This window comes from Micromesistius poutassou, assembly GCF_964030765.1.
Source record: "Micromesistius poutassou genome assembly, chromosome: 3".
Lineage (NCBI taxonomy): Eukaryota > Metazoa > Chordata > Actinopteri > Gadiformes > Gadidae > Micromesistius > Micromesistius poutassou.
In genome coordinates this window covers 3,444,706-3,460,306 of record NC_140273.1, presented here as the reverse complement: position 1 = coordinate 3,460,306, position 15,601 = coordinate 3,444,706, and the positions used below count along the sequence as shown (strand labels likewise).

The 15,601-nt window shown below is 45.3% G+C and overlaps 1 protein-coding gene across 3 annotated transcripts; it reads right to left on the bottom strand.

The window, feature by feature from the left end:
• Positions 1-5,481: 5,481 nt before the first annotated feature.
• Positions 5,482-13,517, bottom strand: LOC311340310 (dnaJ homolog subfamily A member 3, mitochondrial-like). 3 transcript variants are annotated; one of them, XM_084465208.1, is made up of 12 exons: positions 13,297-13,517; positions 12,598-12,734; positions 12,313-12,396; positions 11,791-12,003; positions 11,133-11,285; positions 9,851-9,998; positions 9,622-9,686; positions 9,144-9,272; positions 7,219-7,334; positions 6,756-6,850; positions 6,338-6,472; positions 5,482-6,099 (listed from the first exon to the last, which is right to left on the bottom strand). In XM_084465208.1, exons 1-11 carry the CDS (start codon positions 13,505-13,507, stop codon positions 6,348-6,350), a joined length of 1,476 nt encoding a protein of 491 aa, XP_084321334.1. In that variant the 5' UTR covers positions 13,508-13,517; the 3' UTR covers positions 5,482-6,099; positions 6,338-6,347. The 3 variants fall into 3 exon arrangements, with proteins under 3 accessions (XP_084321334.1, XP_084321336.1, XP_084321335.1); XM_084465210.1 differs by lacking the exon at positions 6,338-6,472; XM_084465209.1 differs by lacking the exon at positions 6,338-6,472 and having other exon boundaries at positions 5,482-6,019.
• Between the last annotated feature and the right edge of the window lie 2,084 nt (positions 13,518-15,601).

Here is a 15,601-nt window from a genome sequence, read left to right as displayed (position 1 = left end):
TGACCTAAGCTTGCAATATTCTCCAATTGTCCATGTCTAAAATGTTTTGGCTGATAAAGCTCAGTAGAATAGTTTTAGTTGCTTTGGGTTTTAGTCGGCTGACGTATCAATATTACTCTGTTATTTTTAGGACGTGATTAAGTGAAGAATGCAGTGCGATGCACTCCAGGACTATCCAATTCAAACAGATGTCTCTGCAAATCACATTCACCTTTGAGAACTAAAATGGACCTCACAGGAAACATAAATCTCTCCGCATTAGGTCATGTGCGTCTCTTTTAAGTCCATTCTTGACCCAACCAGAATCTCACTTGCACCTGCAGCCCAAGGGATTGTGCTCCACATAGCTGAGCCTGTGGAGAACAGAGGGCTGGGCCACGTTCCTGACCCAACACAACACTTCTGGCGGGCTGCGGGGATTATAACTCAAACATACCCCACCCTTACCAGACAGCTCCAACTGCCTTTGTGCTCTGGCCTCGGCTAAACTCGTCAAAAGATACAGCAGACATTCGTGAAAGGACACTCTGAAACACACTGGAACTCAATAATGTAGAATTAAACGTAGTTAAAAGCAACTGTTTTTGCTTTTGTCAATTTCTGACTCAAAGTGGCTTTGTTCATGTTTTTGTTTTGGAGTTATGTTTGCATTGTTTGTCGGTTTTGTTTTGCTGTATTCATGTCTTGTTGTCTGGTTTACTTTTGCCTTTGGCTCCCTTTGTTTATGATGAATCCAGTCCCAAGCCACTGGAGGTCCGTGCGTCCAGTGCGGAGGGACCGAGTGAAGCTTTGAACAGTTTCCTGGAGGACGATGAGTGAACTCTCCCTTGGCCATGCACTACGGCCTTCTGGTCTGTCCGTGTGAGGGACCGCGGTACAACTTAAGATGCAGATGCTTGTCAACTCAGCCACACTCACTGTCGAAATGTGATGCCGCGTGCCTGCACGCACGTACACCCTGGCGTTAGGTAACCTCTATAGAAGAAAGAACGATCAGTGCTTCATACGTGGGGGAACACACATGCACATACGCAAGTAGTGAGTACACATACACACACACAATCTCGTTCCACCACACCATAGCAGGGGATTTTTCACTTCTTTTTTGGGCTTCCTTAGAGTAAAATGGAGCATCTCCCAGAGGTTGCTCTCTGTTCCAAAGACATCACCCTGCAGCCACAATGAGCTCATTCTGATAATGGATATTCCATGCCTCCCTTCATGCAGCAATCCCTCTCCACAAAACGTTTGAAATATATATTGTTTCAGCCAAGAAAAATCAACGGGTGAGTTTCAAGTTAAAGCTGTAATTGCCGAGGCAGGCTAGATTGACGCCTCAAATTGAATTGCAATGACGGAAAACTAAAAACATGAGAAGCATGAGGTCATCTGTGACATGTTGCTGTGTGTGTGTGTGTGTGTGTGTGTGTGTGTGTGTGTGTGTGTGTGTGTGTTGGGGTTCTCCAGGTAGCAAGGTGCATGATGGGGGCAGGGGGCTGTAGCAGCAAGGAAGGTGATTGGTCAGATGTGAGCATACTTGACATGTGGGATGGGTTTGGCAATCTGGTAACGTGAACGGTGATTTAAAGGTCAACCTCCTCATAATGAACGGAACATCTCCTTGACCTCGCAAGACAGGCGTAAATACACAGGAACACACAGAAACATTAAACAGGCACATACGTGTACACACACACACACACACACACACACACACACACACACACACACACACACACGCATGTGGCAGTGATCTCCAGCTGTAATTACTGAAGGTTAGGGGTGAAGGAGAGGGGATGGGGGATTGTGGGGTCCCTCTGATTGAAGAGGAAATGGGAAACAGGCTGAAACTATTGTTGGCCTTTAGCCTTGCATGCACGCAGACACACACACACACACACACACACACACACAGGGGTGCAAGCACGCACGCGCACACACGCACCCTCGCGCACGCATACAAAGGTAGACAATCACTACTGGTGTAATGTGTGGTGAACTTGGAGTAAGAGATTTTGAGCAAACACTGTATGCTGTGTGTAAACACAGGATCTCTTGGTCCAAAGGGGTTGTAAAAGCTGTAATTATGTCAAGCATGAGTCACTGCTGAAGAGCACAATTTCAGTTGCATTTTCATGTCCGCATCGCTCTTTCCAAAGGGTCTCCAAACAACTGGGAAAAAAGGCGGTTTGATTGCTTGGCTTGCTCATTTCAACCACCATTTCAGCCATTTTGTGGCTGCTGTTAGGTGTAATGACCTAACGATCATGCATCAGATACTGACGTGAATGGATGACTCAAACCATTCTGCTTTTTCCATTCCATGTAACCCCTATGAGGCTCTGGTTTGATTGTTTCCACGAGATGTTTAACCAACCCTATACGAACAGAACCATAACCATGGGGCCATGTTCTGATGGTACACCACTGGACCATGGTTCCAACGCAGACCACCTAGAGACTGTCTCACCACACGCTACTCTGATCCGGTCTCCATTCCCAGACCTTCACCCCTAAAAACCCTGGGATCTTACAGCTGAGACCTTTAGGGACGGTGGCTCTGGTCTGAGGGGGAGCCACTGGTTAACCAGATTAAAAATCCATGTCGTCTTCCTGTCCCCCCTCCATCTCTAACAACAGCCCCTAGGCATGAAGAGGGGCACTGGGCTTGGGCCCCGTTAACCTCCACTGTCCCCCCCACCACCCCTGAAGATCCAGTGAACCCAGCAGGCACAGAGCAAGCAAATCCCAGGCTTTAGTGGGCCCCACATTCAAAACAAACCGTCAGTCCCCCACAACATGGACGGCTCCTCTGGACCGTGTAATAATCCCCCCGAAGCACAGCCTAGCGTGGGGCTGTTACCAGGGATATCAGGGAGAGTGTTTGTTCGTCTCCGGCCCTGGGACGTAATCACACCTTTGTAGCCGCTAGACACACACACACACACACACACACACACACACACACACACACACAGCTAGTCACACACAGAGCAGCTGTGTTCATTATAGGAGTCAGCGGGAGTGCAGCGTTTGTTCAGAAGTTTGAGTACATAATTAGCCCCAGTAAAGCGAGGCTCCACTTCCCCATACATGTCCATCTCGCCCCTCTCCACTGCCCCTGGGTGGACCTGTGTGGTCGCCGCCACTGTACAGGCAATGGGAAGCCTCTTCATTATCAGATTCCACAGTGCCCACATCCTTTTCCCAGTCACCCGCGGCAACCAGCTGTCAATCATGCGTGATTGACACACGGGTGCTTTTATGTGTTTGCGTTGGCAGGAGGCTATATGCTTTTCTGCTTTGACAAGTCAAATACTTGTCTGTGATTTGGCAAATTGCGTCCAAAACTCCCAATTGCCCTCTTTAGTGAGTTTGACCCCTTACAAAAGGTAAAGTCTGGCTGTCTGGGAAAAAAGTGAGTTCATTGAATGATGCTGAAAAGCTCGGTATTGTCTGTTCAATGAATGATCACACAGTGATTTAAAAGTCATTCTCAACAGGCCAATGAGTAAGAGTGTATTCTTTGAGCTTTACCGTGAAAATGCCAAAAAAGCTCTCAGGTTGTTGTTTTTTGCCTTAACCCTGAGAAGTTGCCCGGTTAATTTCAAAAGATGCTATCAACCACTTTTATTCGGTCCATCAATCATGTTTAAGTCAAGCCGTCTGTGTGACATGTAATGGGGTAAGAAAACGAGTAATCTGATTTTGAAGTTAAACTTCATATTCACAAGAAGCAGCGTTTTTCTAAATACTAGATAAAATCACACCGGGAACCAGGCCAAATTAGAAACATATGGAACTGGTTAGCGTTTTTTGGTTGCCTACAATGAACCCCGAATCCTTGGAAGGCCAAGAATAGCCCGCAGTGAGAAGTCAAATGAAGCAGCAAATAGAGAGATGTGACCTGCTCCATTCTCCTGTTTCCCTGGAAATGTCCTCTGTTGCTTTTCTGTTACTATCTGTATTTTCATGGAAGCAGATCTCATTACAACTGAGGGGGGGAGAGGAGCACTGACAAGGAATTTTTCCATGTTTTTTTTTATCAATAATATCCCCAACGCTCCGCTGTAGCAGACACAGCCATTAATAGTATAATGCGGTTCAGACCCCTGAGCGGGCTACATAGTGGGGGACATAAGAAAACAAAAGAAAACAGTTAAAAAAGTGTTGTTTTTAAGTACTCTACTTAAAAAGACAGAGCGACTCATAACTTTCCCCTCAAGTCGTGCTCATTTTTCACACTAACCACATACACAAAATGTCGATGCGGCAACCCAACAAAAACAAAAAAAAGACACCAAAAAAGTTATTCCCACATAAAAAACCCACTCTCGCTCAACCATACCCCTCTCTTTCCATCCCAGCCACACCACCGCCTGCCAGGGGGGAGGAAAAGGCCTGATGGAGGTTGTGGTTTGGGACCTCCAGACAACCCAGGGGGTTATTTTGATTTCTGGCTCTCTGCGTCTCTCCTCCTCCCCGACGATTGGAGGAGCCCGTTCATCGTGACATCATAATGAAGGGACCGCGACGCTGATTTACTGTACCGAGAAATCCAGCAAGATATTGAGGCGGTTGGTCGGTTGAGCTGCAGTACTACACGCATGGGTGGCATGTAGCTCAGGAGGTAGAGCGGGTTGGCTGGTTGCTAGTTCGATCCCCGGCTTCTCCTAGCTGAGTGTTCGAGGCGTCCCTGGGCAAGACACCTCACCCTGGCTGCTCCTGACGAGCTGGCTGTCTCCTTGCGTGGCTGACTCCGCCGTCGGTGTGTGAATGTGTGCATGAATGAGTGAATGTCAGGCAATATTGTAAAGTGCGTTGATTGGCCTCTGGTTAGAAAAAAAGCGCTCTACAAATGCAGTTCATGGGGCGATTACAGACGCATCCACCGCACTGGTGTCGGGCAGACGGGAGACAACGAAAACGTGAGTTTTCGGAGTCAGGATGGATGGGGTTCTGTCGGCAGCTCGGATGATTAGTAGCAGAACTGATGGTACAATAGTTCATGTGTTAAACTGCTGGGGCAGTAGTTCATGTGGGAGGAGAAGGGAGTAATCCATTCACTCTGCTCGCTCAGACTTCACCAGACGGCCTGGGGATTTGAACTGGCGACCCCGCCGGTCATGAGACCTGTTTTCTTATGGTCGTGTCCCGGCGTGAAGTGCATGACTGCTACCGTAGAGACCGACCAAATGGCTCAAATACGCCCAAGGAAAAGAAAATATAGCTTTAACAACCATATGAGGTCGTCATACAGGATTACTCCAATTAAAACCTGTGACATTTTAATATTCACTTTCCTATTGTTTTGAACACAGCCCTTGTCATCAAATGTGACCACATTGTGTGACTGTTTCTCATTATTATGGACATACAACAAAGCAGCAAACAATGAACTTGTTCAACGATGGTCAATGTTGACATTTACTGACTCAATGGCGCCATCTACAGTTCACTTAAGGAATAAAACAAATTACATTATTGGTTAATAACAATTTATTTAAATAGCTATTTTCGAGACAGAATTGTCACACACACCAATGACATTGACATTGTTCAACTTAAAAGCACAACCAGTGGTGTTAACCAGAGCTCTGGCCACCATTCTGCAGTCCACAGCGACATGCTGGCCAGTCTGACTGGCTTCAACACATCGTCAATCGTTTGCCTCGCTCTGACTCTGAAAATATCTCTTCTAAAACAGAAAAGCAAAAAATGGATTCACTCATTTCCAGTGTGAATAGTGTTGTTTGTCTTTACTGTACTTTCCATCCCGGGCTTGAGATGAATTGTCTTGGTGAGTGATGCAGGTGGATTCCACCTACTGCCTAGAGTCCACGGGCAAGCACGGCTTCAAACTCCTTCCAGGTAATACAATAGTTGTTGTGTTGTTTCAGTGTCACACCTGTCTGCTTTCAGACCGATGGGCAGGTGTTGGCAGCTTGTTGACATACTAGGGGGGCCTCTGACTTCACTTTCAACAGCTATTATGTTGCGTTGCTCCTCGTCTTCTGACCTAGAAATCCGTTGGTAAACAGTGGAGAGTTCATCTTGTTTTCATTCATACCAACCATTCGTTTTTTCCTGATTATTTACCTGTTTATGAAAAGAGAACCGAGATGAGAAACAAATGTAAAGTTAGAAAATATCAGAGTTAGAAAATGTTTTTTATTTTGGTAAATTACGAGACTAGATTGAAGTGGTGGTTGAAGTGGTGGTGGAGTGTTGGAAACTAAAACTGTGACCTTAGATAATTGAATGTTTGTTTGTTCAAAAAACAAGACACATTTTGAATACTGCATATATATGAACTGTGTAATGTGAATGCTCCCACCTGCAGTGTGTCAGCTAAACATTTTCTTTAGTTTGGCGAAAAAGCCTCCCCCCTCCTCCTCCTTCTCTTCCTCATGTTGTGGCTGCTTGTCCTGTCCCTGTGATGCAGAGCGTGCTGAGCTGCTGCTGCCCCCTCCTGGTGGCAAACACACACTGCATCAGCACAGCTACTCCACCTACTTGAGTACTGAGTACAGGGTTAGGCCTCCAGTGTGTTGAGATTTGCGTCTTAAGACCATGAGCGTGTTTGCACAATGGTGTCGTGTTTGGTTTTGTGTGTGGTTTTGTGGCCGGGTTGCTGTTGTGTTTCTGATTAAATTATTTTATTTTATTTTTTTATCTGAAAAAAACATGATAAATGAGACATAAACAAGACATAACAAACACAAAGTATATGCGAGGATGCGCTGTGGTCTGACCTGTCGGCATGGTAACGCCGTTGACCGTTCCCGGGACATCCGTCTCCTCCTCTGCGTAGCTGAGCATCAGCGACTGCTGTTTCCGACTCAGCTTCCTAGAAGAAGAGGAAGTCATGTGAATGTGTGAAGGCGTTTGTGATTTTTGGGTATCACAATTCCTAGTGATGGTGATACCATAAAATACATAATGTTAGGTTAAAACTCCTGCCGTGTCCTTGACCTAGGCACTAGGTCAAGGACACTAGGTCGAGGCACTAGGTCAAGGGCACTAGGCACTAGTTCAAGGGCACTAGGCACTAGGTCAAGAGCACTAGGTCAAGGCACTAGGCACTATGTCAAGGCCCTAGGTCAAGGCACTAGGCACTAGGTCAAGGGCACCGCCAGGAGATTAAACCCAACATGATGTATTTCTTGGCATCACTGTCCCTAGTGGTAGTGAATGAAGCACGTGTGAGCGTCTTACTTGGGTACTCGGATCTTGATGTGGACGTAGTGGTCTCCGTAGACGTAGCTGTTCATCTTGCGGATGCCCTTGCCCTGCAACCGGATGGTCTGGTCCACCTGGCAGCCGGCGGGAATCTGGGGAGCACCAGGACAACATAGCTTTGACTGCCTTCTGGTAACCTTCCTGAGGGTTAGGGTTGGTACCATGCCGTAGGGAAAGAGGCACACAGTATTTCAATCTGTCAACAAGGTTAGTGAAAACCCCTTCGTCTGATTCAATTCAAAAAGTTACTGTGTGGTAGGGATGTCACGATACCAGAAACTTAGTAGTCGATACCAATACCAATGAAATTCCACGATTCTCGATACCCAATTCGATACCATGCAAAAAAACAAAACTAAATCCCATGTACTTCAACATACACTCATTTATTAAAAACATTTAAACATAAAAAACAGTGGCACTGGCATGTAGCCTTCAAGTAATGAATAAAAATAAACCACTATGAACATTACAAAAAAAGAACAGTGGCATGTAGCGTTCAAGTAATAAAAAAATAAATAAAAATACGCTCTGAAAGCAGGCAGTCATGCAGCTATGCGGCTCGCGTTTACACTTGCGTGCATGGCGGGGTTTAAAACATAACTTCCAACCTAATATTAAGTAATATAACGCAGGTGCGCAAGGCAGCCACAGGAGACGCCAACATTGTTTTCAACCGCTCGGTACCGCGCCGTATTAATTACCAAGTTTTGAAAAGAAAAAGTATTTGAAGCAAATAAGCAACGCAGTTTTTCATTTGTTTGTATTTGTATTTGGTTTTGAATGAATAGTTTTGGATGCATGTATCGGCTTTGAGTTGGTTTGTTACTTTGAAATCGCATACGCTCGCAACACACGCACGTTCATTCAACGCCGCACCCACTACAACCTGCCAATATTCAACCAAAACAACATCATGCAAGTGATGCCACACGCAGTCGTACCATGCGTGTTTAGAAGCGCAACATTGAAACGGGTCCCGTCTGAAACAGTCGCGCGGCGCAGCGTTCCAAACAAAGTACTTCCAGACACGACTCGTACTATTCTTTTTTTCGACGAGTCGAGGCGGAGCTGTCGCACTCGCTGCAGCTGCAGTTGCCATCTTCCGTGTTCCTTTGGAATTTAACAGCAGACTACACTTGTAGGTGTATATGCTGCCCACATTACGTCCAGAGGAATTGAATCCCCGGTACCTACGGTACTGTAGAAAAACGAGTACCGTCACGTTTTTAGAATTGTGGCATCGACTTGGTACCGAAGTATCGGTTCTCGTGACATCCCTACTGTGTGCCGTCACAAGTATTTGTCACAATGAGTGATAGCAATAGGACAAATGGTGAGACCTTGTGGAACCAGAACTGTGTGCCATGCTGAACCGAGAATCTGGGTTGCAGGCTTTCATTCAAAACAGATCTCTATTCAACCTGATAGCGAGCTCCTCCAATTATGAAGACATCTGCTGGTTAGGGTTTAGTTAGGTTACCTGTATACTGATGGTTTCATAGAGACTAGTTAGGGTACCTGTATACTGATGGTTTCATAGAGACTAGTTAAGGTACCTGTATACTGATGGTTTCATAGAGACTAGTTAGGGTACCTGTATACTGATGGTTTCATAGAACCTAGTTAAGGTACCTGTATACTGATGGTTTCATAGAGCCTAGTTAAGGTACCTGTATACTGATGGTTTCATAGAGACGAGTTAAGGTACCTGTATACTGATGGTTTCATAGAGACTAGTTAAGGTACCTGCATACTGATGGTTTCATAGAGACTAGTTAGGGTACCTGCATACTGATGGTTTCATAGAGACTAGTTAAGGTACCTGCATACTGATGGTTTCATAGAGACTAGTTAAGGTACCTGCATACTGATGGTTTCATAGAGACTAGTTAAGGTACCTGCATACTGATGGTTTCGTATAGGCCCTGGGTCCGAGCTGTGCCCCCAAGGATGGCCTGAGCGATGGAGATCATGGCGTCAGAGTGGATGTCCATCCCGTTCCTCTTAAACACCGGGCTCCTCTGTACCTGCAAGACAACAAATCAAATGCACAGAGTTTACCACCAGTTGTGAGAGTGATAAGCCTTCACAGGCAGTCTCAGAATCTGCCCTGTGACATGGCGACAACAGAGTGGGAGTGGCCACCTCGATGGATGGTGGATAGATACGCCTAGTTGGTAAAAACGACTGGGTATGCTGGTAGACTGATCTATCCAGCATACATCTGGGTGGCACTCCCTCTTGTGATGTAACTAAGCCACAGGAAAGGGCAGATATTTAAAGGACTTTTAATGGCTAATCACTAAAAACCTGGTGGTTAAATATGGGCCATTTAAGAAAATATATACATTATTATTTTGAATCAGGCCAACCAACCCTAAATGTGACGAGGATTTCCTTCTTCCCAACGGACAGGAGCACTGTCTGGCCGTCCTCCACCCCTGTAAAATACCAATGAAAATAAAACGTGACGAACACAACGCAACACAATCACCAAACATGCAGTCAGTTGCCACCCATGGACATCGTTCTCAAAACATGGGGAGCCTTCCATGTTCCCCGTTCCTGGGCTGGCCCCTTCTGAAGAGTCATCGCCCTCATGTACCTGCGGGCACGGGCACCTTCACCGTCTGCCTCTGCTTGGTCTGCCCCGAGCCGCGACACAGCACACAGGGCGTGGTCATGATGCTGCCCCGCCCGCCACAGCGCCGGCAGGCCGAGCGCATCATGAAGGGCCCCGTGCTCACCGTCTCCTACGGGGAGAGAGGCAGAGCGCTCCGAATCAACATGAGGGCTTCACCGGGAAAACGTTTGTCCGATTTTGTTTTACCGATATATAGGGCCGAACATCGGATTTTTCCGCATTTCGGCTGTCGAGGTTGCAGATGTGCGAAGAAAGTAGTAGTAGGATCAGGCAGCAATATATGGGGGTAGATTTGTCTTAATATTATTTTTGAACAGAATGACATTCTTTGTGGACATTTGAAATCTGTTGGAATATTTTGACAATGCGTGTGTACATTTGTATATCCGTGAATTAACAACTATTTTGCAGACACAAAAAACTCAGATATTTTGCAAATACACGCTTAGATCTGTATTCTACTCATTCTTCATTTGAAAATACAAAAAAAATCCATCCTAACGCCACGCTTTCCATTAACCTTTGTAAACTGTATTTTTATACATTCAAAACAGTCGCGCATTAAGGCTGTGTAAATTCAACACAACTAGTTAATAATTGTGAGGTGCATTCTTTGTTGTTTTGTCTGAGCTAAGAAAGCATTTTGGTCGTGAGAAATAATAGAGACTTGGCATTATAAAATCCACATCCTGATACCGTTTTAAAGTGTTGTGCTTGGACAATCATTACAATATTAACTTTTAAACAAGGCCCAGCTGTGTTGCTTGGATCCGTTGGTTTAGAGATGGAGACGCCAGGATTCTTCCCATTAAACACAGACTTGGACAGAAGCTCCAGCACTCAGTTGCTCCTAGTATCTGGTTTCTAGGGCTGTCTAGTTCTGGTCGATTGGTCGGCCAATATGCACTTGTGTGACCAAATTCTCGGTTGGAAATCGCTGGTGATTCTTTCTTAAGGAACACCAGTGCCATCCATTGGGACCCATTATATTGAACAGCAATTGTATTTTATTGAGTACAAACACCAATATTTGTAACATAAAACGAGCCATGTTGTTCTCCGAGTTTTGTTCACAAATTTTTTCGATCAAGCCTTAAAAGACAAAAAAGAACTGGCATTGAATATGGCCACTTTTTGAACACAGATATTGTATCCGTTGCTAAATGCGATGTGAAGCGTGGGATAGTCTGGTCGTCAGGGTGTCTACACATGAACCGAGTTGACTTTCTCTGAGGTGGCTCACCATTCCGGTGCCGCTGCAGTAGTTACACTTGGAGACTTTGGTCCCGGGTTCACTCCCCTTCCCATCGCAGCGCTGGCAGGCGTCATCGATGTTCACCGTCATCTCCTTGGTGACGCCCTTCGCTGCCTGGGAGAACGTCAGCTCCATCACAAACTGGTGAGGGGCGTGGACAGAGAGAAGGAAGGGAGTGAAATTAAGTAATTAGTGGCGATTTTAGATTTTGCCAATTTAAATGCTTCAACTAGTAATGTTGAGTTACACATCGGAATTGTGTAGATGTATGCATTGTTTATTGTATGTACACTGTCTAGTGTACACAGTCTTATATTCACTGTCTGATATACACTGTAGGGTTCACTGTCTTGTATATGTAACGGATGCCAACTAGCCTGGGCTAGCTGGCGGTAGTACGTTGTAAATCCTCACACCCCTAGCCTTAAGAACGCTTCTAGCCGCTGAGTTAGAAGCCTGGGCTTTTAGCTCAGTGGTTAGAGCGTTCGACTCCCATGCCGGTAGTGTTGTTGTAGTTCGAGAGGTGGCAGGTTCGAGACCCGCGAGCGTTCGAACCGGCCTCTGCTACATATACACCATCTAATATACACACTGTCTAGTGTACACTGTCTTATAGACACACTGTCTAGTATACATCGTTCCGTACCTCGGGCCGTTGATCAAACATGCTGCCGAAGTCTCCGAATCCCCGGCCACCGGAGAACTCCCCGAAGATCTTCTTGAAGAGCTCCTCGGGATCCACGCTGGCGCTGCCTGCGCGGTAGTACTGCTGCTGCCCGGCGCCCGCTCCCCGGCTGGGGTCGAAGCCTGCCGCACCGTACGTGTCATACTGCTTCCTCTTCACCTCGTCGCTCAGCACCTGCACACAGGTCCGATGTCACTGGATCCACACTGGACACAACGCTTAGGAGAAAGGCCATGATGGAGCCGTATCAAAATAAAGAAGGGATGCTTATGCTACTTATAGATTGTTGTTCACCTCTGAGCTACTTTTCTCTTATTTTCTGTTATTATTTCCCAAAAGGGCGCGCTACGTCAACAGTAAGCAGCGTAAAGTGAAGTAGGTGTAACACTTGTTATACCCCTACGATAATGGTTTAGACAGAGTCAGTCTGCAATTATTATCCTTCTAAGAAATGTGCCATCACTATGTACAGTGTTTCAGCACCTCATAGGCTTCAGCAATCTTGGCAAACTTCTCCTTGGAGCCTGGGTCATCTGGGTTGGTGTCCGGGTGGTACTTCTTGGCCATCTTAATTGGGAGGCATACATTGTTTTATCATTGTTTGATTGAAAACAACAAAGAGAAAGAAATAACACAGAGAAACAAATAGTATAATCACTCACATAGGTTTATATTCATTCAAGATTTTTGCCTGCTTGACTTCACATCTTACATTAACAAGTTAAAAACAAAGCGACTAAAAGAAGGTAGAAAATAAATGCTAATGACCTGATAGTAGGATTTCTTGATGTCTTTCTGTGACGCAGTGCGAGCAACACCGAGGATACTGTAAAAGTCCTCCTTGTTTCCCACTGGGCTGCTGGTGTGGAACAGTTTGACGCGATTTGATTGGGGACATCCTGTTGCTGGAGAGAGATACATACATCATATCGTTATTATTCATGTATTTAACATTTGGTTGGTAATGTTATAATAACATTATAATGTTTCCTACCAACACATAACATTTAAATGTACGTGTTTATGCAAGATAAACGTTAATGAAAGTTTGTGTACATTTGACAGTGACTGAAACCAAGCTATCCGGGTGTGCAGAATGATTATGTTCTGCCAATTGACAAACTGCAACGTTAATGCCGAAACGACACTGACATGATGCTCCTGGGTGGTAGGAAAGATTCCAAACTTTAAGAACAACTACTAACAAGCTACTCAAAGCAGAGCATGCAGACCCCTGATGTAACGAGCAGGGACACCATGTACACAATGTACCCTGACCCCGGGGTGGACTCCACAACCCACCAGCTGACAACTGCTCTCTCAGCATCAGCACTGCCATTTTTCTTTTCTTTTTACTTTAATGCATTATTTGCATAGCAATTTTGAAACCGACATGCAATGGAATAACGGGTTCCGCCGTCATCCGGAAAGTGAGCAACTTCGCTCTTCGGGCTAATGCTATCTTACCTGTCAGTCCTCTCAATGTCACGGCGTCTCCGCCACCGGACCCCCATAAGCTCACACCGCCCGCTAGCCTGTGGAGCGGCGACCCCGAAAGGAACGCTGAACTCCCGGACGAATGTCTTTCGACGATAAGCCGAAGACAAGCACGACGGTGACCCGAACTCACAAACTTAGACAACCAACGTGCTGAGAGCCTGTGTACAGAAGACGCCATGTTTGCGTCCCTGCCGTGACTCTGACGGGCTGGAGAATCTGCGCATGCGCAGTGGATACCGGCGTTTTGGTTGCTGATGCAAACGATATCACATGATGTAAAAATTATATAAACTTGTTTTTCAGTGATTCTATATAGCACCATAAGATATTTCAGATTTAATATTTTGTAACGATATATTACATATATTATATCAATATTTAGCTTACATTTGTGGGTTGATATTAGGATATTTACGTTAAGTATTTTGTCCTATAAATATATAATACCTACAAATAAAATGTCCATTATATTATATGATTCTATGTTTTAAACAGAACATTTATCGCCACCAAGTTTATGAATTGAAAAAGAAATACATATATCAGGTAAATCGACAACAGGTGGCGCTACTTCTCCATAAATGATATACCTGATAGTTTATTTACTGTCGTATTCTGGACCAACTAGTTGATACATTTAACAGCTTTTCTGTATCAACTTATCCTTGGGGCCAAGAAAGGATGGTTCTTTGATATGTCTGTGTAGACCACCATGTAGGTTTGTTTCTTCATCTTTCACAAACAATCATTATAAAATAAAGGCTTTACCCATTAATCCCATTCACCCCATATTGAATTGAACGGTCTGCTATTTGTCAAGCCGAGTCTAATCTATATGCCCATTGAATTATAGTGACATGACCGTATCATTTTATTCATCATTACTTGTCTTAGCTCATCCATTATCTATGTGAGAGGTCAAAGGTCGTGTGTAGAATGTAGCTGGCCACCCCTCTCTTTCAAGGTGGCCTGAACTGGCCTGTGTTATGTTGACTACACACTCAACATGCCGAAAATATCTAACATGTTGGATAACCCAGATTTTGAGATCGGGAGGTCTTAAGTTTATGAGATTCTATCTTAGAACACTACGGCAGACAGGATAATCTTGGCCGATTTTCGTCCCGATTCGGCTGCCATGGGAACGCCACCCCGATTCTCGTAAGGGGCAAATCGGCCACGATATCGGGACATTTATCTTGTAGTGTGGGGCAGCCTTTATCCACGGTGCCACTAGGTACTTCCATGATGACGTCATCGTCTATGACAGCATTGAGCGGCCCCATTTCAAGTGTTGAGGTTCCTTGATAGATTTTTGAAATGTATTTTGTGATATGGTCTCTCTCTCTCTCTCTCCATTTGTCTGTTCTGGGCTACCGTAGAAACATGGAGGCGCAACATGGCGGCCCCCATGGGAGAGGACCCCCTCCCCATGTAGCTATAAAGGGCTCCTTCTAATGTTAGGGAAACATACAAAATATGAAGTCCATGGGATTATACACTAATGAATGTACTATTCATTTTCTGCCAGGTCTTAAAATAGAGACTACAGTAGTGTCTTACTCAGTAGTGGTTAGGCTGCTCGGTCACTTAAGATCGGCTGACTTTGTCTGTCGACCGCTCTTCTAGCGTTCCATCATCTCTCTCACACGGCCCTCCGTCCTGTCCTCCATCTTCCCAATCTTTTTTCCACCATCTTCCCTGACAAATAGTTTCTCCCTGACACCATGCAAGAAGTATGTCTTTTTTCATGATTGATCTGCGAGGAGCAATCCGTTGTAAAATATATATCCTGTCATTATCCACTCGCCGCACACGCTTGAAGCTCCAGAGACGGTATGAGGATGACATGGCTGATCCAGCAGAAACAGCCACAGAGAAGATCAAGGCCTGTTTGTCACCAGAGATGTCAGTGTCTGTGCGTGTGTGTGCGCGTATGTGTGTGTGTCTGGGATGGATGAAAGAGGAGCAGTTCCACTCTCTCCCATTCTCTGCCATCTCCAAGGCAATGCCCAAAACAGCCTCTCAGATGTGTGTCTGTGTGGAATGCCTCTCTTGTTGAAGCTGGCATTTGCCGCTTACTAAAGTCAATATCCGAGTGAATAAAACCCCCATGTCATCCAGCTGCATCACTCCAAAAGTATTTTTTCACTGTCCTGTAGATAAGAGACTTATTTATATTTGTTGGTGAGCCCTATAAGGCTTATACATCAGAATGCATCATGGGATTTTATGATGCAGATCCTCCGCCATATACAACAATGCTTCCGCA

Excerpts from the sequence above, each read along its gene's own strand:
- LOC311340310 (XM_084465208.1), bottom strand. The coding sequence starts at position 13,507 with ATGGCGTCTTCTGTACACAGGCTCTCAGCACGTTGGTTGTCTAAGTTT. Across the intron at positions 9,999-11,132 it reads ACTGCAGCGGCACCGGAATG|GAGACGGTGAGCACGGGGCC; the intron begins GTGAGCCACCTC and ends CTCTCCCCGTAG. Across the intron at positions 9,687-9,850 it reads GAAGGTGCCCGTGCCCGCAG|GGGTGGAGGACGGCCAGACA; the intron begins GTACATGAGGGC and ends GGTATTTTACAG.